The 25,456-nt window shown below is 53.7% G+C and overlaps 9 protein-coding genes across 9 annotated transcripts; 5 read left to right on the top strand and 4 right to left on the bottom strand.

Annotated features, from left to right (window-relative positions):
- Nucleotides 1-208: 208 nt before the first annotated feature.
- Nucleotides 209-2,792, top strand: BJX68DRAFT_271729 (transcription factor domain-containing protein; the record flags this gene model as incomplete). Its single annotated transcript, XM_071047025.1, has 2 exons — nt 209-1,482; nt 1,529-2,792. 2 exons carry the CDS (start codon nt 209-211, stop codon nt 2,790-2,792), a joined length of 2,538 nt encoding a protein of 845 aa, XP_070894034.1.
- A 153-nt stretch (nt 2,793-2,945) lies between these two features.
- BJX68DRAFT_187610 (uncharacterized protein) lies at nt 2,946-3,547 on the top strand. Its single transcript, XM_071037326.1, has one exon. The coding sequence runs from the start codon at nt 3,099-3,101 to the stop codon at nt 3,423-3,425; it is 327 nt and encodes a 108-aa protein (XP_070894033.1). The 5' UTR covers nt 2,946-3,098; the 3' UTR covers nt 3,426-3,547.
- Nucleotides 3,548-5,019, top strand: BJX68DRAFT_187611 (uncharacterized protein). Its single transcript, XM_071037327.1, has 2 exons — nt 3,548-3,946; nt 4,002-5,019. Exons 1-2 carry the CDS (start codon nt 3,669-3,671, stop codon nt 4,714-4,716), a joined length of 993 nt encoding a protein of 330 aa, XP_070894032.1. The 5' UTR covers nt 3,548-3,668; the 3' UTR covers nt 4,717-5,019.
- Nucleotides 5,020-6,088: 1,069 nt separating this feature from the next.
- BJX68DRAFT_279040 (endonuclease/exonuclease/phosphatase family protein) lies at nt 6,089-8,085 on the top strand (the record flags this gene model as incomplete). The annotated part of the gene is made up of 5 exons (XM_071048652.1): nt 6,089-6,631; nt 6,694-6,950; nt 7,050-7,331; nt 7,430-7,600; nt 7,680-8,085. The coding sequence occupies exons 1-5, from the start codon at nt 6,425-6,427 to the stop codon at nt 8,083-8,085; spliced, it is 1,323 nt and encodes a 440-aa protein (XP_070894031.1). The 5' UTR covers nt 6,089-6,424.
- A 106-nt stretch (nt 8,086-8,191) lies between these two features.
- On the bottom strand, nt 8,192-14,769 carry BJX68DRAFT_279038 (uncharacterized protein). Its single transcript, XM_071048651.1, has 3 exons — nt 14,000-14,769; nt 8,923-13,941; nt 8,192-8,867 (listed from the first exon to the last, which is right to left on the bottom strand). The coding sequence occupies exons 1-3, from the start codon at nt 14,339-14,341 to the stop codon at nt 8,232-8,234; spliced, it is 5,997 nt and encodes a 1,998-aa protein (XP_070894030.1). The 5' UTR covers nt 14,342-14,769; the 3' UTR covers nt 8,192-8,231.
- A 773-nt stretch (nt 14,770-15,542) lies between these two features.
- BJX68DRAFT_246753 (uncharacterized protein) lies at nt 15,543-16,918 on the top strand. Its single transcript, XM_071041700.1, has 2 exons — nt 15,543-16,002; nt 16,058-16,918. Exons 1-2 carry the CDS (start codon nt 15,552-15,554, stop codon nt 16,372-16,374), a joined length of 768 nt encoding a protein of 255 aa, XP_070894029.1. The 5' UTR covers nt 15,543-15,551; the 3' UTR covers nt 16,375-16,918.
- Nucleotides 16,450-17,421, bottom strand: BJX68DRAFT_271724 (uncharacterized protein; the record flags this gene model as incomplete). The annotated part of the gene is made up of 3 exons (XM_071047024.1): nt 16,450-16,518; nt 16,593-16,817; nt 16,897-17,421. 3 exons carry the CDS (start codon nt 17,419-17,421, stop codon nt 16,450-16,452), a joined length of 819 nt encoding a protein of 272 aa, XP_070894028.1.
- A 236-nt stretch (nt 17,422-17,657) lies between these two features.
- BJX68DRAFT_271723 (G protein-coupled glucose receptor regulating Gpa2-domain-containing protein) lies at nt 17,658-19,107 on the bottom strand (the record flags this gene model as incomplete). Its single annotated transcript, XM_071047023.1, has 8 exons — nt 17,658-17,746; nt 17,795-17,837; nt 17,891-18,016; nt 18,089-18,351; nt 18,425-18,601; nt 18,674-18,817; nt 18,877-18,919; nt 18,973-19,107. 8 exons carry the CDS (start codon nt 19,105-19,107, stop codon nt 17,658-17,660), a joined length of 1,020 nt encoding a protein of 339 aa, XP_070894027.1.
- Nucleotides 19,108-20,005: 898 nt separating this feature from the next.
- On the bottom strand, nt 20,006-21,624 carry BJX68DRAFT_271722 (glycoside hydrolase family 76 protein; the record flags this gene model as incomplete). Its single annotated transcript, XM_071047022.1, has 4 exons — nt 20,006-20,575; nt 20,655-21,104; nt 21,154-21,401; nt 21,513-21,624. The coding sequence occupies 4 exons, from the start codon at nt 21,622-21,624 to the stop codon at nt 20,006-20,008; spliced, it is 1,380 nt and encodes a 459-aa protein (XP_070894026.1).
- Nucleotides 21,625-25,456: the final 3,832 nt, after the last annotated feature.

The following is a 25,456-nucleotide window of genomic DNA, read 5'->3' as shown; positions in this document are numbered from 1 at the left end:
ACAGGCTGCGAGCGAGACTGTGGAGTCCCCCGACCACCCCGGCCCCCCGCCTGTCGCTGGTAAGTAAGTCCCTTCCAGAATTTTCCCCTGTTCGATAAGAACACCTCAGACCCTCGATCTCTGGTCCCTTAGCTCAAGCTCAAGCTCTGAACCTTTTCTTTTTGTATCCTCGCTCCCTTCCCCTCTGCGCTGCCAATGCCGTCCTGAAATGGCGTCTCCCCAGCAGGGAAACGTCCAGCCGGCCGAGACCACGACCCCGGACCTTCCGCCCGATGCCTCTGCGAAGCGTCGCTGGAGACGCAATCGCATAGCCTGCGACTCCTGCCACTCGCGCCGCGTGCGATGCGACCGGCAGTTTCCCTGCTCGCGCTGTCTCCGCAGCGAAATCCATTGTGAATTCACTCGCGAGCGCCGGAAACGCGGCCGAATTGCACGATCGAAATTAGCCGAGATGGAGCACAATAATACGAGCAGCAAAGTCGAGGAGCCGACGCCCTCAAAACGTCCGACCGATCCTCTTTCTGTCGCAGCTATTACAGATGTCGAAGTCCCTCCTCCGCTTCAACATGCCTCCCCGACGTCTACCTTTCAACACCGGTCGCCCGCGACGAATGTTCCTACGGTGTCGGGCGCGAGTGTCGACGAGCGGCGGTCGCAGGCGGATCTGCCGCGTGCTGTGCGAAGAGACAATGGAGGGAATATGACAGAGGAGTGGCTAGCAGGGACACATGTGTCGCCGAATTCGTATGATTTCCTAGGCGGCGCAGGTCTCGGTGATGGGCCGCTCCCTCGAATGTTCGATGTGTGGAATGGGGTCGACCTAGCAGCATACAGCGCTTCTGCGTCCCAGGGCTCAAAGGCCGGCAACGGGACCGCCGCGTCGGTCTCGTCGGCCCCTTTGAAGTACCCAGTCCTGCAGCCGTTGATGCCGTTTGTTGAAACAGCCTTACCCCGGAAACTCGTTTTCGACCTGCTCGATCTGTATTTCACCAGCGCGTTCTCGACCCACATGCACCCTGTCTGCCATCATATCCACTGTTACGTTCTACGCAAAGCGTCTTTTCTCAGCAGGGATTCTCCACGGCCTAGCAGTCCTGCCCTTATGGCAAGTATGCTTTGGGTGGCTGCCCTGGACGACAGGGCTTTTTCGCTGCCAATCTCACCTCCTCAGCGGAAGAGGATTTGCCAGTTTCTCTGTGCGTTGACAATCCGCTTACTACGACCATTGATCCATGTTTCGTTCAAAGATCAGGGAGGGGCTGCCGCAGCGGTTGCAGCTGCTACAGCGGCAGCAACGAATGATCCAACATTCGCTGGTCTCGGCCAGGAACTGCCTCCGACGACAGTACACCATCCGTTCGAGGGAGGGGGCGATGACCGCGGACTGGTCGGGCCAGCGGGATCGCTAGATGATGTGATTACCTACATTCATGTGGCTTCAATCATCTCGTCTAGCGAGCAAAAGGCCGCCAGTATGCGATGGTCAGTACCTGCGACCCCCAACGAGTAGCGCTGCTGACAATTCTAGGTGGCACGCTGCCTTTACTCTGGCAAGAGAGCTCAAGCTCAACCAGGAGATTGAGGTGATGCCAAACTCAGACGCTCAGACCGACGCTTCGAGTCCACCCTTTGAGTGGTCGCTAGCTGGATGGAATGGAGCAGACCCCGGGCCTGTGTTTGACTATTCGAATCCCACACGGTCTAGCCTGAGATGCGTCTGCGATCGCGTTGAACCAAACGCTATCACGGAAGAACATCGCGAGGAACGGCGTCGCACATGGTGGCTTCTCTATATCATGGATCGCCATCTCGCGCTATGCTATAACCGACCCCTCGCCTTACTGGACGCCGAAAGCGAAGACCTTTTGCTACCGCTTGATGAAGGGGCATGGCAATCGGGCAACATCCACAGTAACAGTCCAAAGCCTGACGGGCCGCAATGTCTTCTATCCGGCGACAAGAACAAGCGCCGTCTTTTTCCCAACTTTATTTGCCACGACCATTCAATATTCGGCTTCTTCCTCCCCCTCATGACCATCACGGGCGAACTCATCGACCTAAACCAGGCAAGGAACCATCCTATGCTTGGCATGCGACTACACGGCAAGGACGCGTGGAATGTGCATGTAAGCGAAGTTCTTCGCCAGCTCGAGATCTACAAGGCTAGTCTCACTACGTTCGCCGCTACTGTATCCGATCCTGAAGCTCCCCTGTCCGCTGCTTATGCGCACGCTGGGCCGGATAATTTGCCCCCTGAACCATCTCTCTCGCAGGCCTACGCGTGGCACACGCAAACAGTCATCTCATATGCGTCGTATCTGGTGCATGTGCTCCACATCTTGCTCGTGGGCAAGTGGGACCCCGTGTCCCTGATCGAAGACAAAGACTTTTGGACCTCATCCCCGGCATTTGCATCGACGATCTCCCATGCGCTGGAAGCTGCGGACTCGGTCGACCAAATTCTGCGATTCGATCCCGACATTAGTTTCATGCCTTACTTTTTCGGTATCCAATTACTCCAGGGGAGCTTCCTCCTGCTGCTGATCGTTGAACGACTACAGAAGGAAGCCGGGGAAGGCATTCTCAATGCATGCGAGGTGATGATCCGAGCGACCGAGTCCTGCGTGGTCACATTGAACACTGAATATCAGCGAAACTTCCGGCAGGTCATGCGCAGCGCGGTGGCCCAGGCGCGGGGAAGGCCGGTCAATCACAGTGAGATTCGACACCGACGCAAGGCCGTGCTAGCGCTCTACCGATGGACAAGAAAGGGCACTGGATTGGCTCTTTGAGTTTGCCACTGTTTCCAGGCTTTCCTTCTGCCTTCTGCGGGGAGCGCTAATCTTAATTCGACGAATATCGTCAGGCACGTTGAGAGGCTACGGACGATCGTGCCCGGAATTGAAACGGCTTTCGAAGGATTCTATCCGATGCTTAACCGCATTGTGATACACACATAATTTCCGCAACTCTAGATTCTCCCACGAATCTCATGACTTTGTAATACGAATGTTATGGACATGATTTCCTGTACTGCGTAACATGCTCATCATCGATGAGAAGAAGTGACGGGAAACCTGGAAAAATCGGCAGGTCGCATGATTTTGTCCCCACACTCCAGATTCCTGACTGCCGAACAAGCTAGCGGAGGTTTAGCAGTCGCAGTGGCGGACTTTTTTCCCCAGTCGGCAAGGAAGCCTTCCCCAGAACCCCCAGGGCGGTTAATTCCTATTATCCGCACTGCGCAACCGAAGCCCAGCCAGAGGAATCCGGGGAACAGCTCGGTTAATTCTCAGAAACAACCCAACCATCCATCGTATGGTTCCCCCAGCAAGCCTCCTTCATTAACAAGGGCTGGAGATGGGACGGACCTCGTGTGGGGAACTGCAATTTACCGAAGGGTGTCCTTGCTATACCAGCTCTAGTGCCTGCGTCGTTGACTCGTCAGGCCGTTCTCGGCCTCTCCTTGTCCGAACAGTCTAGTTAATCTTGCGGGTTTAAATCTCCAGGAGATCCAGTTTCGCGCTTTTTCTCCTGAGTAGCTATTTCATAGCTGCTTTGCTTTGCTTAACCTCGAAACTCGTTGCGCGTGCCATGCCGATTGTTTGACGCTGGGATTCCTCCCTGATATATTGACGGAAATACTGAATCTGGACAGTCGACTCACAATGGCGGAAACGAGCATGCCCTACGATGTGCCTGGCTGGGGATTCGACCCTATGAACCCAGGCCCAGGTTTTAACCTCGAACCCGGCCTTTCCGGCGATGAAGAGCTCTGGTATAGAAGCCAGCTGGGGATGAGCGCCTTTGACCAAGGGCATCTACAGCAGGAGGAAACGCTCGCAGGATATGACTTTGCGACTCCTGGTTCAGGCAAGACGGCATACCAGCTGTCAACGCTTCCTACAGAAGGCTTTCCCAACCGGGCGGATAAACTCCTACCAAGGTATGGCTGGGAAATGAAGGTGGACGAGGACAACACTAACTCGTTGGGAATACAGGTTTGGGAATATGCAAACACCGGACAACAGCACACCATACAGTCTGGATGACCTTCTCCGAACCGCCTCGCAGCTGGCCACCGAACGTGCGCTCTACATGAACATCCCTCCTGCAGTCCCTCAATCTCCACCAGCCTACCACTACTCTCCAGCACCAGCCGCAGACGCCTACATCAGCTCACCCGGCGCAAGTCCAAGCCATCATTCCAACGCGAGCGATACCGACGAGCCAGCACCCGCCTTTGACTTTGCACAGGTCTACCGACTGCCAGAAGGCAACGGAAACGGCAACGGCAACAGCGGCGGCAGCAACACTAGCGCGCACTTTTTCCCACCCCCGATCCACACCCAGTCCCGCGATCACGCGCCCGCAGCAGCGACAGTAATCGGAGTCCCGCACAGCGAGAGCAACCCCCAAAGCAAGGCCCACGCCGAAGGAAACCTAGGAAAGTCAAAGAAAAACAACTTGACCCCGCTGGAAATGCCCGACGGCAGCACACGGTTCACCGCCAACTGGCTCCCCGTCGACCCGCAGGGCGGCTTCACCATCCGTCCGCCCGTGCAGCCCATGCATTTCATGGACCTCGACCCCATGATGGAATTCGAGACACATTTCGACCACGGACATGCGCATGGACGCAGTAACTACAACTACCGCGATGCGTTTATTTCGATTGAAAACCACGGTGGTGCTGAAGCCGGACCTGGAGTGTGAAATGGAAATTCCGAGTACTACTCCACCTTTGGCTGGCTCGACGGTCGACCTAATTAAGGATGAGGGGTTGATGCGTTAGTCTCGCCCGTGCGGCACGCACTCCGCAACCCTGACTGCATCCTTCACCTTCCAACTGCAACTTTGCGCGCGGCCTCGATGACGAGACGATGGGTAAGCACGCAAAGCAACGGACTCGACTCGGCTAATATTAATTAACATCGCCACGACATCCGTCACTCAACCACTCAATCAATCAACAACCAAGCCACGTCGATTACCTTGCGTCGCCGAGAAGGCAAGACGCTGGAATCAAGGGCAGGCGTCAAGCCACCCACGTCGCACCATTGGCAAACCGAGTCAAATGACTCATTCGAATTGAGTGCGAGGGCCGAGATGTGTTGAAATTTGTCATTGCCTGTGGGCAGTTTGCTCTCGAACTTTGACCTTGAGTCTGAGCGGAGTCGGACGACTTGGTCCTGCAGGATGCGGATCGGATTTGCCGATATTTTCCCGGGCCGAGGTCGCTTCTGAGTTGAGACTCGACTCTTTGCAGAACAACGATGAGTATGATTTATGATCGATATCTATTTGTATAATGAAATACCATGTACTATTATTTTCTCCATTTAATCTCAGTTCCAGATCACAAAGAATGTTTCTGTGTAAATTTTCTGCAGGTCACTTGGAGCGGAGTATACAATATCCGCTCAACGATAAAGGGCAGTTTATCGTTTGAAGCCACGAATATATATCATCCAACGATTAACTGCCAATGTGATCTGCTTCTAAACGAGTAGTCAAAGATTGAGACGAATTAGACCAGACAAAGAAAGATGCAGAGCAAACGAATAAGTTAGAGCTCGCATTGCTCACTTAAACACTTGGAAAACACAGCCCATACATAGCCTCAAAGTAAACGCCGCTTATGGAAACTCAAAACGAGAGGAGAAGGTCGCTCCCGTAAGGTACGCAATAAAGCTTTACTAGTAACCGGAGTGGGATGGACAGTGTCTGCTCTGAGGCTGAAACATGTCCATGCTTAACTCGACCTGAATCCCAAGGTTGGGGGAAGATTGTCTGAGATGGATAATCCTAACTCTCTGCCAGACCTCCAAATTCAAGGCATAACCATGTACGATAGGTTATGGCCGTCTCCGTTACTAGATCGATCGTCTGAGGAATTGCGCAAGACAGAACTAGTTGGCGCCTATAGATGTCCATCATGTCTAAACGTGGTGCTAAATATATCATTGAGTGCCAAAGTAGGCTGGTATATAGAAGCTTAGGCTTATGCGTCTCTACTCGCTTAGCAAGGCCCAACGTATAAATCTTCCTTGTCCAGCAACGTGCCGCTGAATATATTAAAAGCACTCGATGCCCTGTTCAGAAATCGTGCTCATTGTGGGCGCAGCCTCGATCAGAGAAAAAGCCGAGAGTCCTATAACCTATAACCACCCCTCCTCCTCCAACGTGACCCTCGATAGATTAAACCCCAATTCTTCACGGCCACCACGCCCGACGCTTGTTCGACACGCAGAGCGGAGTAATTGACAAACAGAGAGTAGCATGGCAGCTGCCACGACTAGTGTCTTTGCTAGTTCATGTCGATCAATATAAATAAACACCACATGCAAATCGCATCAATCGCAATTACCAGAGAGAAAAAGAGCCGACGCCCTCGCGCCAAACTGAGAGTGAGACGGGCAAAATGAAACTCTCACGATTCCTCCTCCACGGATTCGCCGGGCCGGCATCCGCAGCCCTCAGCGGCTCCTTGTCAGTTCTTTCCCTCAACGTCGCCGGCCTCCCAGAGATAATCAACGGCAACGACGTGCCCGGCGACAAGACGACAAACACGGAGATTATAGGCGAGCGCTTTGTCGAGTATGGCTACGACATCGTCCAAGTTCAAGAAGTATGTACCTCTTTCCCCCTCACCCACCACCAAACAAAACAACCACTAAAATCTCAATCTAGGACTTCAACTACCACGCCGCCCTCTACAGAACAGCAACGTACCCCTACCGCACCTCGACCTCCGGTGGCGTCCCCTTCGGCTCGGGCCTGAACACCCTGGCAAACTACCCCTGGATCGACTTTGAAAGAGTGAAATGGGACGTCTGCGAGAATGCGAGTGGAGCGGATTGTCTCACCCCCAAGGGGTTTACAGTTATGAGGGTGAGGGTTGACGAGGGGGTTTATCTGGATGTTTATAATCTGCATGCGGATGCGGGGTGTGTACCCCCTCTCTTCGAACGCCGGATGAACTTTGAACTCGGGTCCTGCGGATTGTGTGGCATACCTGACTGACCCTGTCTTTTTGTGATATATAGATCAGAAGAAGCAGACATCTCCGCCCGCGCCGCAAACCTGCAGCAGGTATCCGACTACATCACGACGAACTCAGTCGGAAACGCTGTTCTCGTCCTCGGGGATACAAACGCGCGGTATACGCGTGTCGGCGATGGGATCCGCATCTTTCACACCCAGAACGAGCTGATCAACCCCTGGGTCGAACTTATCCTTGACGGCGTCGAGCCAGTCGAGGGCGCTGATGCGGTCGTCTGTGGGAATCCGACGACTAGCCAGACTTGTGAGACTGTTGATAAGATCTTGTATGTCCTCTCTCCTTCCCCGTTGACCGACCTGATTCTATAGTCGTTTGGCCTCCTCTAGACAGATGCCAGAAGCACAAGCTAATCAGGAATGACAGCTACCGGGGCAGCCGCGCCCTCGCCCTCCGCGCAACATCGTGGAGCTACGAGGACGAGAAATTCCTCAACAACGGATCCATCCTCTCAGACCATAATCCGATCTCGAGCACGTTCGCCTGGTCGCGGTCGGGGCAGTTCCGCACGAGTGATTTGTTTGGCGGGCCGCATGGGTAACTACCTCCCATCCCCACCTCCCCATCCATAGCCTTCTAGCATTTCGAGGATGACCCTGGCTGATTTGGTATAAAGGACGTGGTTCAACGACCTCCCCACCCTCCCAACCACAACGGGTACCAGTATAAAACTCTCCAAAATCACCCTCCGCGGCGGAAACCGCCTCGACGGGCTAACCCTCACCCTCTCCACGGGCTCAACAACCACACACGGCGGTAACGGCGGAACGCCCGTTGAGCTCGAGCTCGGCGCCGACGAGTTCTGGACGGGGACAAGGCTGTGTCAGGGGAAGCAGAACGACCATACGCGGATCTTCTATATTGAGGTTACGACGAGTGCAGGGAATAGTGTCTCGGTGGGGACGGAGACGGAGGAGTGTGTGGAGTACCAGGCTGAGAGTGGGTGGCAGGTTCTGGGGGTTTATGGGAGGGACGGGGATGAAGTTGATCTGTTAGGGGTTGTTTATGGGGTTCGTAGCTAAATAACCTGAAATATACAAGCCGGGGTGGTAGTAGGGAAGATGAGGGAGTGGAAAGCAAGACAACGATTACTACCAAACCCTAAGAGTAACTACTGATAACTACATACATATACTATCTGAGGTAAAATAGATTACAATTGACATTATCACAACGCCGTAATAGAAATCCTCTTCGCCCCCGCATTCCCCGAAAGCAGCGCCGACCCACTCGACTGGCGCAGATGATTCCGATGCGCCTCGGGCTCCTCCACATCCAGACTAAACCGTCTCGGCCGCTGCCACATCCCAATCGTTTCGTCGCTCGTCGACGCAACCTCCAACCGTTCAACGGGGAGGCCAAACTTGGTCGCGATCTGCTGCACGCGCTCCTGCGCAGTCGCAGCGTCGATCGCCGCGCTCTGTCCTTCCTTTGCGAGGCGCATCTGCGCGTGTTGCAGGAGTTCAAGATGCTGCGTGACGGCCTCAACGGCACCTGATTTCTCGTGCTCGTCGCTGTTCAGCAGTTCGGCGAGGGCCGTCTCGTGCAGCGCGGCCGCGGCGAGGTAGTTGCCCGATGCGGTGTACAGGCCCGAGAGGAGCTTGGTCATTTCCAGCGTGACGGGGTCGCAGTTTCCCCAGACCTGCCGGAGGTTGTAGCAGATGTCCTTGCCGAGCTGCGTGGCCGAGTTGATGTTTCCGCGGCAGAAGCGCGTTTCGACGAGGCGGCGGCCGATCCAGACGACGGCCGAGGTCGACCAGGTCTTTTGGATCATGCGCGAGGTCCAGAGTTCGGTTAGGATGTTCTATACTTGTTAGCATGGAAATTAGAGGATGGAATGGAGTGTAGGGAATATCTACATCAAGATCATCAAACATGTCGTGCTCGCCTAGCACGGTGATGAGGTCGTTGAGCTCGTCGAATGGGAGCTGCGTGAATTCCAACGGCATCTCCTTTGCGTTTGTCATAATCTCTTGCAGAAGCATCTGCGATTCCAGCTTCATGCCCTTGGCGATGCCCTCGTCTCCGCACTTGGCCGTCTGGTACCCATTCAGATACATGCAGAGTTTGAGCGCGGCAAAGACCGTTTCGGGTGTGCGTAGGCCGTCGGTTAGATGGACGAACGAATGGAAGACCCCAGTTACGATAGCTGCATCTTCGAAACGAGAGGTGTTGCACAGATCGCGTACCAGACCAGTCGTCTGCGTGATGATATTCAGATCGTAGTCCTCATTCAGACTCTCGCGTCGGCACATGCCGTAAAATACATGCACGACGTCCTTTGCCCGAATTGGCCGGCCAACGGACAGGGTGTTGCAGAAGTACTGGTACAGCTGGTCCTCGGTATGCTTCGCAGCCATGGTATGCTTCTGCTGAGTCTGAAGGCGATAAAGCCTTTCGCCAGCGGCCAAGGTCGGCATGAGATCGTGAGTTGACAGGCTCTGCTGAAAGTTGTTGTAGACCTGGGCTTCGCGAGACATTTCGTTTAGAATCTCGCGGGCTGACTGGCGCTTGCCAAAGGCTTCCTCGAACGCTGCGACAAAGACAGCAGGTCGGTGTTCGTCGAGCGCCTGGCGGTGCGCAACTGGTGTCTCTTGGATCACCTGCTGATGCAGCTCATCGATCAAGGCATTGCCTTCGTCAATGTAGCCGCACTCGAGGTAGATCCCCGCCAGTCGCTGCGCGCGGTCGACGAGGAGCTGCTGGTTGGCAGTGACATGTATCACCTCCTCAACGTGGTCGCGGAGGATTTGAGCACCTTGCTGTCGCGATGTAGCCGATTCCGAGCTCGCATACATGCGAGCAATTTCCCTTAGCCAGTTCAATGTCGTTGGTGCGGAAAGGCCCTGACTCTGCTTAGCCAGAGCAAGCTCCTCAAGATACAGCTTGCGTGCCTCGGGTGTCGACTGCTTCTGACGGAGATACAAAGCCGCCATGCGGTGCTTGATATCGATGGCAAGAGGGTCCTTCATATCAGGTAACGCTCGCGCAGCCTCGGCCTGCGGCACCCAGTCATGCGTGTTCAGCACCTGCTGGTATAGACTGATCGCCTCGTGGGTATGGCGGTCGTTCTCCGAGCAAAGCTGAGCCAGCCACAGCGTTGCATCACGCGTTTTCGGATGAGTTGGTCCGTAGACCTTGCGGCAGAGCTGCTGGTATTCCGACGCGACCTGCTGGCGTTCGGCATATCCGGCTTTGACAGCGGAATTGGTCAGAAGGGCCATGTAACCGTTGTACGTCTTGAATAGCAAGCCATCAAGCAGAGCGCGGTCATAGCCGTCCTTCTCGTCGAATCGCACCAATGTCGGCCACAGATGGCGGTAGACCTCCAGAGCAGCATCCCACTGTTGGTCCTGCTCGTATATTGTCACCAGCGCAACGGCAGCACGCACACCAGACGAGGCGATCTTGCCATCTCGAATGAATGCGCGATAAATATGGCGGTAGCTATTCTCAGCTTCCTCGCGGCGGTCAAGGCGAAGCGCGAGATCACCCTCGTGGTAGCGGCTGTCGAGCGTGTGCTTGTCATTTTCTCCCAGTCGCGAGGCAAAGAACTCGCTGACCTGCCGGAGGAGGGCCAGCGCAGCGTCGAATTGGAATGTGGTCTCATAGAACTCCACGACCGTCTTGACGACCGCGGTCACCGAAGGAACAGCAACCTGGTCCGCAGTGATCGCCGCCTTGAACGCATTGCCATAGACGACCGTTGCTGCTGGGACATCGAGTCGCCGGAACAGGCAGTAACCGTGATCCAGGGCTAGGTTGGCCATGATAGGAGCTTCTTCGTCTGAGAACTTGGCTTTGGACGTGGGATCCTCGAGAGTTGGCCAAGTGTGCTTCAACACCGCACATGCACAATCGCTACCACGGCGCCACTGCTCGTCCCGGATGTGCTGGCGAGCGAGTTGATGGCACAGATGGAGAAGAGGCAATCGTAGTTGGCTAACATTCTTGTTCGCAAACGCCACACTATCGATCCACTCTGGGAGCATTTTGCTTTCGCTGAGCGATAGATTACCCATGGCCTCGATGGGCCGTCCCTCTGTCGCGGATGTTCCTTCAATCAGGCTCTTGGCCAAGTCAACTGCTTCGTCCTTGTACTGCTGGTTTGTTGACTTGTAGTACTTCCACAACTGGATTGCCAGAGCCCGGTCCATGTCATAGAGGTGCATTCCTCTAGCCTCGCGACGAAGTTCTTGCGCACGAGAAGCCATCGCCGCGTTTCTCACACCACCATCAGCTTCGAGATCAGCCGAGAGGTCACGAAGGATGGCAGTGGCTTCGTCGGGACGACCCTGTCGACGGAGGAACTGGCAATAGTAGAACGCAACCATTGTCCTCTGGTCCCATGAGCTCCTGTTCTCTTTATCCGGGGAAGATAGACTATGCCACAGCTTCGACAAGACCGCCTCAGCGTCAGCGGGCTGTGAATTCTCCTCGTACATCTGAGCTAGAGACAGTGAATAAGCGACGCGCCGAGGATCCGACGCGTCCATTGAGCGGACCATAGTCTCGTATTTGGTGCGCGCAAGCTCGAGGGCCAGTTCATCTGGAGGGCCGATCTGAAAATGCGTCGTGAGATATTCCGCCGCTGCCATGGTTTCCGCCGAGTATGGTCCGTATGCCTGGACGGTCTGTCGGTAAAACTGCTTCGAAACAGCATATGCGTCATCACGTCGATTGTCTTCCTGGTAAGCTTTGACAAGCTTGCCTAGGTAGAGTAGCCTCTGCGCAAAGCTGATGTCGGAGGAACCCCAACCTGATAGAGCCATGTCGCGAAGGGCATCCTTCTTCAGCCCGGCGGTGCGATCGGGTCGACCGGCCCCTTCAGCTGATGAAACAAGCATCTGCTCGAGATCGCGCGTGATCTGGGCGGTTGGCCCCAGGCGTGCGCGACTGCGCGTCCAAGCTTCATAGAGATGATCGTTGGCCCAAGGGGCCTGGGCAAGATCGGCCGCGCGAGCACTAGTTATGAGGCTTTGTAGGAGGGCAGGGGAGTCGTCGCCAAATACTTCACGGCGCACATCGACTGCATGGCGGTACAGGTCAACTGTACACGAGCGACTGAATTGAGACTCCTTATTCGTGAGCTCCAGCTGTGCAAACAGAGCCGAGTCGGGAAGTGCCTTGGCGAATGTTTTTGTCAGATTGAGCTGCCCAGTCTTTGAGGAGGCCATGGACGAGTTGAGCATGTGGGATAGCCAGTAACGGGCGGCATATTCGAGTAAGATGAACGCATCGAGGTAGCGATCGCGGGCATGAACGGGCATCTTGTCCCAACTGATGGCGACCTCGTCCGTGAGGTTCCGGCGGACCCATGCCAGAGACCGAATGAGGATGTCATAGTGAGCATCACCCAGCGAGAACGGAACGCCCTTCTTCATTTGAGCTCTTGCCTGAATGTGCTCACGGATCAAAGGATGGCGGAACATGACAAAACCATCTTGTACTGCCACTAAGCGCCGAAGTGGCTGAAAAACTTCCCGATTCAAGTTTAGATGCCGGGGCGTGACCTTGAGCGTCTTTGTGTCGACAGCGAGTAATTGCTCGACTTCTTGAGGGCGGAGTGGGCGCTCTGAAGCGGTCAACCAGGCAAGAAGACTCTCAACCCCCGCCTGCTGAAAATTGATATTGCGAATATGCATATCGATTAGATCACCGAGAGTATTGGGGAGTTTATTTACTGCCGCTGTCATGTCGCTGTACGAGGCATGACCACGCAAGACTTCAACCGCCAGCTGTGCCCAGACAAAGCAGCCTTGGGAGCGGGGCGTGAGGGCAGATGACAGACTATTGCGCTGAGACGCGTTCAAGCTCGCGAATGTGGTATCACCAGCGATCGCGTCAGATATCGAGCAGGACAGGTCGTGCTCCAAAATAGATTGGTTCATGGCGACCTGGTGCGTGGTAGTGGTCTCCTTGATGGGTATCTGCTCCGTGGTCATCGGGCGGGTGAAGACGATCAACTTTGACGGGGTATCCAAAATGGCGTTCTGGATCATCTCTAGAAAAGGGCCGACAATACTCTCGGCCTGCTTGATATGGTCCATTCCATCGACAACAATCATGAAATGCAGATTCGATTGTACGGCAGTGCGGATAGAGGACCATAAGAGAGCCTCGACTTGGGAATCCTGGCCGCCCTTCTCAGCCGCCTTGAGAGCTTCTGTAACAGCTCCAATGATGTCGCCCTGCGTCTTTCTGCTCGTCACGCAGCAGTCGAGCATTTGAATCAGTATCCCTTTGAGAACACTGAGTCTGATCATCGTGATTGGCACATCGGACCGGATAATGATTGGAATGACGTTCCAGATATCGTATTCCGAAGAAACTTGCAAACGCTCAATGGTCCACTGAGCCAGTGCACTTTTTCCAGCGCCGGGGTTTCCGCGAACAAGCATCAAGCTCCGGGGGCCAACAGTGAAGGTCGTCAGATGCGGCTCAAACCACGAGAAGGATCCATCGGCAAGCGAGTGGGATTGACTCTCCAGCAACATGTGTAAAGGGCGGTCCTGCAGTTCAAGGAACTGATAAATCGACTCCAGGTCAGCGTGCTGCTTTTTCACCACAGTTGACTCGAGAACAATGCTAGATATCCTCCGCCAATGGGTCGTGAATCGGTTGAAATAGCAGAAAAAGGCCTGGGTCGCAACGTCGGTCATGGATTGCCAATTGTGACTGCGCGAATCGGTTCTGTACTCGGCCGCGACGTGAACGACCAGCTGCAGGAGATGTGCGAAGATCTCCCCGACCTCTCGCTGAAGAGCCCTCGAGGTCTGAAAGTCGTTCTCCTGCTGAAGCAGCAAGGAAATGCCCAGTGTAACCCGACCATAGTTGCTGAATAGGTTATCGACGATGTCTATGTTGTCGATTCCCATCTACAACAGTCAGTCAGCTGATACGGAGTTCGACCGATCAATGTACGCGCCAACCTACCTCAAGTAAAAGCAGCGTTGTCCCCCAAATAATCTTTGCAGCCTCCTCTGCTCCATCCATAAAACTAGCGACGGAATCGCGCAGCGAAGCAACAGCAAACGCCAAGCGCGATGCGCGGCGAAGAGCACTATCCAAGCGACTACCATCGGCAGGCATGCGCCTCAACCGCTCCTGGGCAATAGCATCGAAGAATGTATCGACGGTGGGTGACTTCGCTTGTAGTTCCTCGCAGCTGGTTCCCAGGCGCTCGGGACACTCTTCAGTCACCGTATCCACGGCGCCCCGCAAGATAGGCAGCGACGTTGCGCCGCCTTCGTCGGACATGAACCCTCCTGCAGACATCCTGTTGCGGTTGAGTTAATGTCGTCGGACTGTTGTCGTCCGGAGTTGCTGGAAGATAGTTATATCTCGAGCAGCTATGTTGTCATGAAGTGCAATGCGGAGCTTCGGCCTTGCGGGGGACGTTGACATCACGAGTATGCGCAGGAGGCCTGTTTATTGGGAGAGCCATTGTGGCAGAGGCCGCAGGTTGCGGGGTCAATCGCATCCTGGCAGGAGTGTGATGGTAATAGTGGTGGTGTCATGGCGATCTGAAGGTAAAGTCAATGACATCAAGGGCAGTAACAGCTCCTCTTTTGGATCTGGATCGAAGATCCGATAGGCGAACATTGGTTGGAGGCTGCATCCCGGGAGTCGAACCGTGGATAGGACACAAATAAATTTGGATTGTTAGATAAACAATGATGTTGCTGGCGATGAGTTGATGAATGCGGAGATGTTGACGAGGAAGAGAAAGAAATAGGAAACAAGAGGACAGGAGGACAAAGTCACGTGGCCGACGACGACGAGTGATTGAGCTGTACAGACACGCAATCGAGCATACTCAGCGTATATCCTTGTTTTTATTTCTGGTTTTGGTTTTGCTTCAAAGAAGCGGGGGATAAAATAGCAGAAATTACAACTGGCCAACAAACACTTGTATTGCACAAGGAAACCAATGTTCTCGAACTATACATTCTTAGCGACCCCTTTTTGAGGATATAGTTGGTACAAACTGATGACTAAATTGATGATATGCATCGGATATGAAATGAAAAATCGTGAAGCAGACTCATGTGTAGGCCAATTGCTCTATCAAGTCGGCGCAAGTATAAATCCAGTAGTAACAGCCCATCCATCAACAACCAAATCAGCGAATCCGTAGATCCCTCGGTATCCGCCAAAAATCCAAGAAACAACCTCTTAAATGACTCTTAAGTGATATCTGGATATATAGCTCACATGTTCCCTTCTAGCGCTGACACCCCAAGCCCGACTCCATTTCGCCCCATAAACATATCCCAATCATTCGTCCGTTTCCCACGCCGTCAACAGCCTAGAGCCATAGCCAAGTCTTAGCCTAATCTCAGCCCGGATATCTGCATCCGAGTTGAGAGACTTGATAGGACCTCCCATGCCTAGTCCATGCTCAGAGTGTAGATGGCGAGAGTGATATAAATTAGCACAGCCCGCCCACAAACCCCCTCATTCCATGAACCATCTTCCCCAACTCATGGCACCATCGGATACTTGGAACCTCCTCCTCCTCCTCCCCCTAACCCTCCCATCCCTAACGCACGCCCTAAACTGCGACGCACCCCTCCCCGGAACCCCCAACACAACCTACACCTCAAATTCCACCCCCTGCCTCCTTCGCTGCCACGATCCGCTAAGCATCGCAACAGGGACACTCCTCCCAGGCTCAATTAACAGCACCGCGATTCCCTACTGCTACCTCGACTGCGTGCACAGCGACGCAACACCGGCGCAGTCGGCGCTCGCGCCGGAATGCAGTAGTGCCTGTGAGGGGAGCGGGCATGCGGGGAATATTGAAGTGCTGGGGTGGTGTGTTTATTGGTGTGTTGATGGGTTTCAGGAGGAGGTTTTGGGGACGGAGTGTGTGCCGCGGTGGGCGTATGTGCCGATCACGACGGTTGTTGGTGGGAGAACGGAGACTGTTACAAGTAGGTTTCGAGTTGACGGGAAGGAGGGAATCGGAGTGCTGATTATAGTGTTTAGTTCTAACGAATCCGGCGGAGTATACGACGACGACTTCTGAGGGGATACACTCTGCGTCAGATACGAGATCTGCGAGGAGTGATGCATCGACGACTGATAGTCCGGAAACGACGAGTGAGCCTACGCGGACGACGGATGCGAGTACGGCTTCCTCTATAGGATCGGATGATGAGATCTCCCAGCCCTCGAGCACTTCAACGGATGCTTCGGCGGTGGCGGACTCGGCGGAACCAACAATGACAGATAATATAGGAACCGCTATCTATCCTGCTTCGTTAGGATTTGCAGCGTTATTCTGCATATTTCTCTCACTCTGATATGAGCATGATCCACCCGCAGATCATCAGTATAATTGTCGTATATACATCCCAATCTCTATCAACATCAGTCAATCACAACTTCGCCGCCTCATCCTCCAAGTCAAACTCGGTCGTACACAATAGGAACGTATCCCGGAGCGCCTAAAGACACTAGTATCAGTATGACCGTCCATTTACAAACCAGACGCAAAATATCAAGGAAAAAGAAAGCTCACCGCAAGCCGATACTTCCGATTAACCTCCTGATAATCCTCGGCAGCGAGCATATCACAGAAATGCCTGATGGACGGATAATGCACAATAGAAATCTCATTCCACCACTCCTGCTCGGGCCGATCATGCGGACCCCTCGAATCCGAGTCCGCCGCCGACGCAGGCTTGACGACGTTGCCGACGAGTTTGGCGTTTCCGCCGCGTTTCGAGGCGACGGGGGTGAAGCCCTGCCATAACGGGTTGTCAGATCAAGAGCGAAAGGATGGAACGAGATAAGACCGAGATTTGAAGAAAGGGCGTACATACCTGACCATACTTGAAATAATTCTGCTTCCCATCGGGCCTCTGAAAATGCAACAGATTCAACATCGTAACCGGCTTATCATAAACCGCGCTGAACTCATTCATGAACTTCAACAAATCCCCCGAAACTTCCAGATTCTCCCCCGTACTCTCCGTACTCAGATTATCCAGCGACCCCGTCAGGGGGACACCCTTTGCCTCACGCTTGAGCTGCGCATCGCGCTCCGGGTAGCTATTCAGCAACTTGGACGGAATCCCGACCTTGATCTTGTATTCTTTCGTAATCTGCGACGCGAGGGTTGGTGGAAAGAGCGGCTCGCGAGGGTTTGGTGGTAACAGGAGGAGGAGAAGGTCCCAGGGCTCGGAGAGGAGGGTGGTTGTGTCGAGGATTGTTGGGCTGATGATTACGCGGCGCGGGCGCGAGGCGACGATGACGCGGGTGCTGGCGGCTTTTTTGAGGTCGCGGACGAAGTCTTTGGCGGATGTTTTGGGGGAGAGGGTGAGGAGGTGGAGGGTTAGGCCGGGCATGGTGAATAGATGGCGATTGAGGTTGAGCAATCGATGGTGTTGCAGTGATGGTGGTGAGGAGAAGATGGGAGATGCAGGGTTGGCGATCATAAGGACGCGATAAGAGCTGTGAGAGCCTCGGTTCACAAGTGCGGGGATTTCTCCACTACTGACTCGGGGCACGAAACAACTGCCGATGTCAATTGATTATTGTACCTAACTAGTTTCATATTTATATATTGCTCGGGCTCTATTAATTAGACAACCTGGACATCCTTCCTCCACGGCCAGCGCCAGCGCCAATGCGTCTTCTCCAACCAGCCATTCCTCACTCGCTCATTCGTACCTATATATATTAGCCGCGCTCACTTTTTACTATATAAACGGCACGAACCATAGATAATCGCATCAGCAAGCCCGTGGCTAATTATACACGACTATCCCCCCGCGTTAGCAGCGACCACGGCTGGATGGAAAGTGACCCACTCACATTATCAATAATGCTCAACGCCACGGGCGCCTGCCTCCCCGTCGTCCCATGATAGATCCGCACCGCAGTCGGGATGACCCAAATAAGCGCGTACACAGTCGGATAGATCATCATGCGCCGGGATATCTACCCTCATCAGTTAACCAAACACACCCCTCATCATGACCAATAATCTGCCTGTGAAAAGGGGAGACATACATTCTTCAAAGGCGTCGCATTCGGATACACCGAGTGAGCTTCACAAGTCCCCGGAATCCCCGCCTGCCCATCGAGTATCTGCCACTGCTGCAGCTCCGTCGGCAGCGCACTCGCGCTGATCTCGTAGTCGCTCGATATCGACTTGTGCGAGCGGTAGAGGAAGATGCACAGCCGCGTGTAGAGGGCGAGGATTATGACGATTATCGCCCAGCGGGGTGTGAAGTTTACGAGGAGGCGGATGCGGTCACTTGTGAACCAGCACCCTGTACAGTCATTAGTATGAGAAAGTGAGTGAGGAAGTGGGTAGCCAGGAGATGGAGACAGAGGGAAACGTACAGGCCCCGATATTCCCATACCCAACAAGGACGAGCCCGAGCGTCGCCCAAAGTGTCGATAGTATCCAAGGCAGACACCACAGCACGACGCGGTACTCCTGGATCCAGGACGCGGTGGCCGTGTGGTCCATCAGGATGAGGTATGTACAGACGGCGATGATGAGGATCCAATAGTCGGCTAATCAATCAGCCATGTGTCCCGATAGCAGTAGGGTATAGAAGATACAAAGTAGAGGCAGGGGAGACCCACTCTGTATAACAAACATCTGATTCATGAAACCATTGAAGCTGCAAAACGCGTGCTGCTCCTCTGCCCAGATATGGCGGCCGGAGAGGTTCATGCTCGTTGATAGCACGACGTTTAGCGCCATCATGAAGTCACTTAGGCCCAGGCCTTGTCAGATTAGCCAGAGGTATAGAGAAAGCAAGTATATCTCGAACGAATGGGCTCACCGAGTATCAATTGATGTCGAAAAGTGCGGAGCGACGGAACAACCTTTGACTATGAGCAAGCAACCCTAAGGGAGAGGTAGGGTACGTGTTTCGCACAATGAAACTCAAGATGATCCATCCTCCACCGAGGACCGAGAGCGTCGAAACAACCAACACGGCCGTACATAGCTTCTTCTCAGCATCGAGCGAATTCGGTGCAGACAGGGTCGACTGGGAGGGTAGCCCGTCCATGGACCGAGGAAACCAGAATCGGTATCATATACTTGAACAGAATAATTCTCACGCGCATGTTTACTCTCTAATTCCCACGGTAGCAGCGAATATAAGAACATTTTCCAGGCGCATATCCGGTATCAAATAACCCGCGGAGTTGATCGACGCACCAGCGGCAACCGCGCAGCAACTTATCTACCAATAACCGGAACGGCGCCCCGATAATAGGGATGAACGGGGACCGGGTGACAGGTGCAAAAGCGATTGAGATAACGGGTCGGCCGGCGACGCAGAGATCTCCGAGGTGCACAGAAGCAATATACCCCTGACGACATGCTATTGGGTGCTGCTGTGGGCATCGCGGAGAAGAGTCGATGCATCGTTTTCCTTATCTGGTGTCTGGCCTCGGGATCATCACGAAGCAGGGGGCGCTTGGTGGCCCGGGGAGTTCGTTGGGACGTTCGATGCATCCTCGACGCTCGTGCTCCGTACTTTGTAGTCTCGCCTGACTCGCGTGCCGCTTGTTTCAACGGTGCAGGGTTGCATGGTAGTAGTAGCTTCTGTGGCTCGGAGGGCTCCGAAGCACTAGGGTTGCTTTTTTTGAGCTTACTTTTACCCCTGGCAGCTGATTGCTATCCATCACGCGACAGGCTGCTGCGATAGAAATTATACTATATCCATGTGCTCAAGCACATTCGTGGCGGAGAAAGGTGGCCACCGGTGGTCTGTGCCTAGAAGCAAAGTATATCCACAGTATGAGAAGACACGGAATCTTCAAATGGTAAAAAAAAAAAACTCCTATAAATGTACTAAAACTAGCACTATAAATGAAAATAAAGCAGAATAAACCATCGCCCGAACTATTTAGACAAATCTACCTCTCGCAGAAAGCAATGTCTTAACAGAAGCAAAAGAATCAAGCCTGCTTAATCAACCACCACGCCGCAGCCATAATCCCCAGCCCCCAAAGCACCGTGAGAATCCAACTCCCGACGCGATCCCCCGTCGAAATCAGCGGCAGCGCATCCGGCGTATCATCACTATACGTATCCAAAAACTGCTCTTTGGCATTCGGATTCGTGTCAATCGTCTGCGTATGCGCATTCGACATCATCATCAGGTTCGCCGTTATCCCCCCCAACGCCGCCATCTGCACCTCGAGCCCCTTGATCCCGTCCCACGTCTCCTGGTACCAGCGGGAACCGCACAGGTTCTCCGTCTCGCCGTCGCATTGTCGCCCGATGGCCTGCGCCGACCCTTGGAGTTTGGGCAGGACCGTGTCGTACGTCACGGGAGCCATTTGGGCCGCCATGGCCATCCACATTGACGACCAGCCTTTGAAGTTGAGCATGTTGCGGTCGCAGGTGTGGAGCTTTTCGCAGGAAACTTCGGAGAAGACGTTCTCGCCGTATTCTTCTGGGAAGAAGTGCGTGGAGAGTTTGCCTAGTAGGCCTTGGGTGCGGCGGAGCCATTTTTCTTCGCCGGTCTGGAGAGGATTAGTTTCTTTCTGCTTTCGGGTTCGTTTGGATGGGAGACTGGGAGAAGGATGCTATAGGAGAACATACCGCGTTATACATGAATGCTGTACCAGCCAGATATACACCGTAGTTGTACGACCACTGCATATTGCCCATATCAATACAGTTGTTATCACCAGACGTGGAATCCGCCACGTTCCAGTTCTGAGTATTGATCAGCGGCGACTCGGCAGACCAATCCCAGATCTTCTCTGCAAAGTCAAAGTATGTCTGATTCTTCGTGAACCGACCTAGACGGGCAGCAAGCTGGAACAGTCCACCGTTTGAAATGGAGTTGCGCAGCGTGTATCCGGCTTGCCAGGGGTGGATCTGCCAGGTGATACCACCATCGCACGCCCTGGTGTCCCAGCGGTTGGACTGCATGGTGTACACGGCGCGGGCGAGCGATGTCCAGGTCGGCTTGCCGTCGACCTCGGGGAAGCCCGTCTCCGAGGCGGTGATGGCTGCAAGGCCCCAGAACATTTGATCATCGTTACCCTGGCCACATTAGAGCTAAACGGTCACATACATGGGGAACGATTCTCACCAGCCATTGACTGTAGTTCGAGTCAAAGTAGTCGTAGTTTCGTCCCGCCTGGAACATCAAGTCATGGGAGACATCCTTGTTGTACTGGTTGTCGCCCGACACCTGCCAGTACTGGATCAGGGTCATGAACATGGCGCCAGCAACGTACCAGGTATCCGTGAGTTTTCCGGGGATACCCTCGGTCTGATTCTGCAAGTAAAAGTCCCACATGGGGGCGGCGATGGTCTTGCCAGCCGACTTGAGAGAATCTGTAAAGCAGTCTGAGCATGCATCACAAATGCCGCGAGGTTTTCCATCCGGGGGATCTCATTGGACGGAGCCGGAGGCGCAACAGAGGATAGACTAGAGAGACCACATACCGGCAGAGCTCACATCGATAGGGATGTCTGATCGGACGGGCTGGCCCTGGAGCAGGAGCAGGAGCCCCAGGGTCGCGGCCCCACCGAGGGATCGCAAAGAGCCCCAGCGCATTTTTCGTCCTCCCGTCGGATTATTTAATTCTGTCGGGGTCGATGAGTTGGGGGATCTGGAGCAAATACGGGCGCAGGGCCGACGCAGAACTGGATAAATGCAGTGTCCCTGAGCAGCGGATCGATGCGCGTGAGGTTTAAAGAGAAACTCGCACCTGATCTGGCCAAGATGCCCGACTCCAGTCCCCTAAACATAGCCGCAAATCACGCCGCGAGCGAGCCCCTTGCCCAGCGCGCCAAGCCCGACTCAGCCCCCCGAATTGAGATCTGAACCAATGGGAATCCCAGGGCGAATAAAGAATGGAGCAGCGCCAAGAGCGCCTCCTGACAGCGCTTTGCCGCTCTGGGAGAAATTGTCTCGCCCAGACCAGCAACGCGTCTCCTTTTTGTCTGGGCGAGATCATTGTTTCTCCGTTCCGGACTCTTCAGGCACCCGTTTTTCGCCCGTCACTTTGGTGGGGGATACGATTACGAGGAATCGCGTCTAATGCAATCGGACGCTACCCTTCAACCAATTGTCTGATTCGAACTATATGAGCTAGACGATATTATGCAGCTTGCAGAATGCCTGCTCCTGGACGGACTCTATTTTCAGGCCTCCCTCCCCCAACAGCCTCCCTCCAGACAAGCGCGCGTCAAGCCACCTGGCATAAAGAGCCTTTCCACTGAAGCACTTGCTACCTGATGTTCAAACCGCCAGTCATACAACATGACAGTATTCTCGTCCAGCTACTAATAGCCCGTGCAAAGCATATTGTCAGCGCGAGTTATCGCCTTGAATCTCCGCGCAGCGTCATCACGTGATCACACCCTCAAAACTGAGCCAGCAGATCCTTGATAGCTGTGGTATAGGAACTCGTTGGAGCAACACAAAGGATCCTTAGCATCTACTAATCTCAATGCTTTGACAAAGAACCGCGGAGTCAGGTTATTGGGATGGACTTTGGTACAGACGGCATCAACCACCTTTGTTCACTTATCCCGCAAGTGTCTTTGATGACTGGCCGAAATGATCAAAAAGTGACGTTTCTTATAACCAGGACATATTTTACAGCAATTACAGGGGAGATAGACATTAAACGATCCCCCAGATATGAGATAGCCACCCATTCTACGGACAAAATTCTCGTAACGAAGATGGCCGCTAGGTATTCTACCTTGGAGGATCGGTATGGGACGGCTGAAAACCGCTGCTGATAATCCAAAGGCCGTGAACCATGCTCATGACCCAAATGTGTATGGGTGTGAAAAGGCGAGCAGCTTGCTCGTCGAACATTCGGCGACGGAAAGTCGCCACTAAACGCTTTGTCGCAGCCAGACATTCCCATATCAACGGAGATGAGATTGGGAGAAGCACACTTTTCTCACACTCCATGTCAAACCTAGGTTGAGCCGGTGGACTCCTGGCATTCTTTCACCTATTCACGTATCCCAATCCTCCCCTTAGGTATCGATAGCAATTGCATTCAGACCGTCAAGTGCTGTGTCTTGGGAGCCCGTTTATCCCACGGGAGCTCCGCGACCTAGAGAACACACGGAGGCAAATTGCCAAACTTCAAGATATAGTCTACGTGTCATCATTCCTTGATGAGAAGTTCCATTGACTTTAGATATCACCCCACGCCGCTGGTAGGAATTCACAAAATTGCAAGAGATACTGGGAAAAAATGCCCTTCGCCCGACAATATCTTGCCACTCAACAACATCTACACTATGAGCAACACCAAGCAGAAGACCAACGGCAAGGAACATCGAGATACATGGAAATACCCCGCTGCATAGACCATTTCCAGCCAACATACAACCTGCGGCATAGCGACCCGTGACGGTGATCATTTCCGGCGAGACCCGGACCAACGGTGGCTGAGTCCGGTCGCAAGAGCAGGGAGTTTGACAGGTTCACTGACAGGGGGACTCGAAGAGGGTTTGTGGTCGAGCAGGAGGCGAACTATGGGACTGAAGCGCGAGAGTCTGGACCTCGTCGGTAGTCCTTTGTTCTCTTTGTCGGCGAAAAGTCATGTGAGAGGTTTCTGCCCGGCCGGTAGCAGCGCGGTCGGAGTTCCAGAGGCAAGAGAGCTCATTGTCAGTTGGGTTTTGTTAGGGAATTCCCGTGGGTTTCGGGGTCGACGGGCTACGGCCCTGACGTCATCGTCAGTATTTGGGTGTCTTAGCATACTATTATAATTAATGCTACTAATATTATAATTAATGCTATTATATAGGCTTCTGTTATTGTATTGTGTCATGATAGAATGACGCTGAAATTTTTCTGCAGCAATGGGTACTCAAACAGCCTCCACGAATGACTTCCTCACAGAACATTGCTCAAGATATTATTCTACCGGGAGGATTATCTAATAGACTTGTCGATGACCATAATATGGGATTGTTATCAGTTTAACAAGGCTATAAAACTGTTTCTGACGTTTCTGGGGCGACTATATCGCCCACTGACGTGTTAGCCTCGCGGATCGACTCTAGGGGGAGGAGGACGTACTTCTCTGCACACACAATGCCCTCTCGGTAGGGTCAAAATATTGTATGGATTCACCATACGTGGCGAACCGTACCTTTTTGGAATCGCGTCTTGAGATTGGCGTCTGGTCAGGAATCGGTGACGAAGACTTTTGAGTAAAGGACGAGTCGGGGATCGAGTGGCACACCCGGAGAGGGGCTCTCAAGTCCTCTCTCTCGTTGAGCAGGTCATGTGGACTGCCGTTTGACTGGCACGTATTCTGAGGATTGACATGTGGAAGCAGCATTGTGAAATCGAGCATGTCTGCAAGCAAACTGACAATTGAGACCTTAAGAATCATGACGGTTGAAACCAGGTGGATTGAATCGACGAGAAACCAGCAGTCTAGATGTTCTGCATGCCCTGATTTATGCTTTCCTCCAGATGGCCGAGCCGGCTCCGAGCGACCCTTGAGCACCTTGACCAAGCTGTCAACTCCGGGGAGCAGCTCCCCACTAACAAATGCCCGGACAGCTGACGTTTGACTCAAAGCTCGCGGACCAAACTTTGCAAGCTCGAGACTCACGGTTCCAACCGTTCGCCACGGCGGCTCAAGCAGATGATTGGGGCCGTGCGCTTCCTACCTCAGAAACTGGTCCAAACCGAACCAGTGAGGAAAGCAACTCCCAGCGAACCAGCGGCCTTCCCTGTAACCACACAGTTCATCGGTGCTTTGAAGCTCAGGTCTGGCCCCGGTTCATCCTCCCTGCCAGTTACTATGACGGGCTTCGGGTCCGTAAGCTTCGACCGTTAGCACGGGGTGTTATCACTGGTGTTTTATTTGTCGGCCGTCTCCTGCGATGTGGCTTCTGTCCTTGAGATCTGGCACCCCCCCCTTAGATCACATGTGGGCTCAATTGACGCCCACTATGCAATGCAACAAACACGTTTATTGGCAGGAAATTTAAAACTCAATCCTATTTAATAACTTCCAGCCAGTGACGCTCCCCTCCAGGAAACTGCACACAGATCGCTCTTCCCTGGATCGGATTGCGCATTCTGGCCGCCACTGCTCTCATCCCCCTCTAAATAAGCAGCACCGCTCGGCTGAAGGATCAACACTCCCTTCTCCATATATCGCTTCGTGATCTTACGCAGTACTCTATACTACGATTTTCCCATGTTGACGTTAGACCCTCGAAGACTCGGCGCCATGAACCACCCTTCAGGCGGCCCCTTCCCCACCGACCTCCCCGTCAAGACAGAAGACCCCGGCTTCCAATTTCAGGGTTTCCCTGTCGACTGCCCACCGCCAGGCCACCAGAGGTCCGATGTTCCCCACGTCTCTGGGGTATCAAGCTACATGCAGCCCACCACT

The sequence above is a fragment of the Aspergillus pseudodeflectus genome, assembly GCF_044049435.1.
Source record: "Aspergillus pseudodeflectus strain CBS 756.74 chromosome Unknown BJX68scaffold_66, whole genome shotgun sequence".
In the NCBI taxonomy this organism is placed as follows: domain Eukaryota; kingdom Fungi; phylum Ascomycota; class Eurotiomycetes; order Eurotiales; family Aspergillaceae; genus Aspergillus; species Aspergillus pseudodeflectus.
This window is presented reverse-complemented; position numbering and strand designations above follow the sequence as displayed.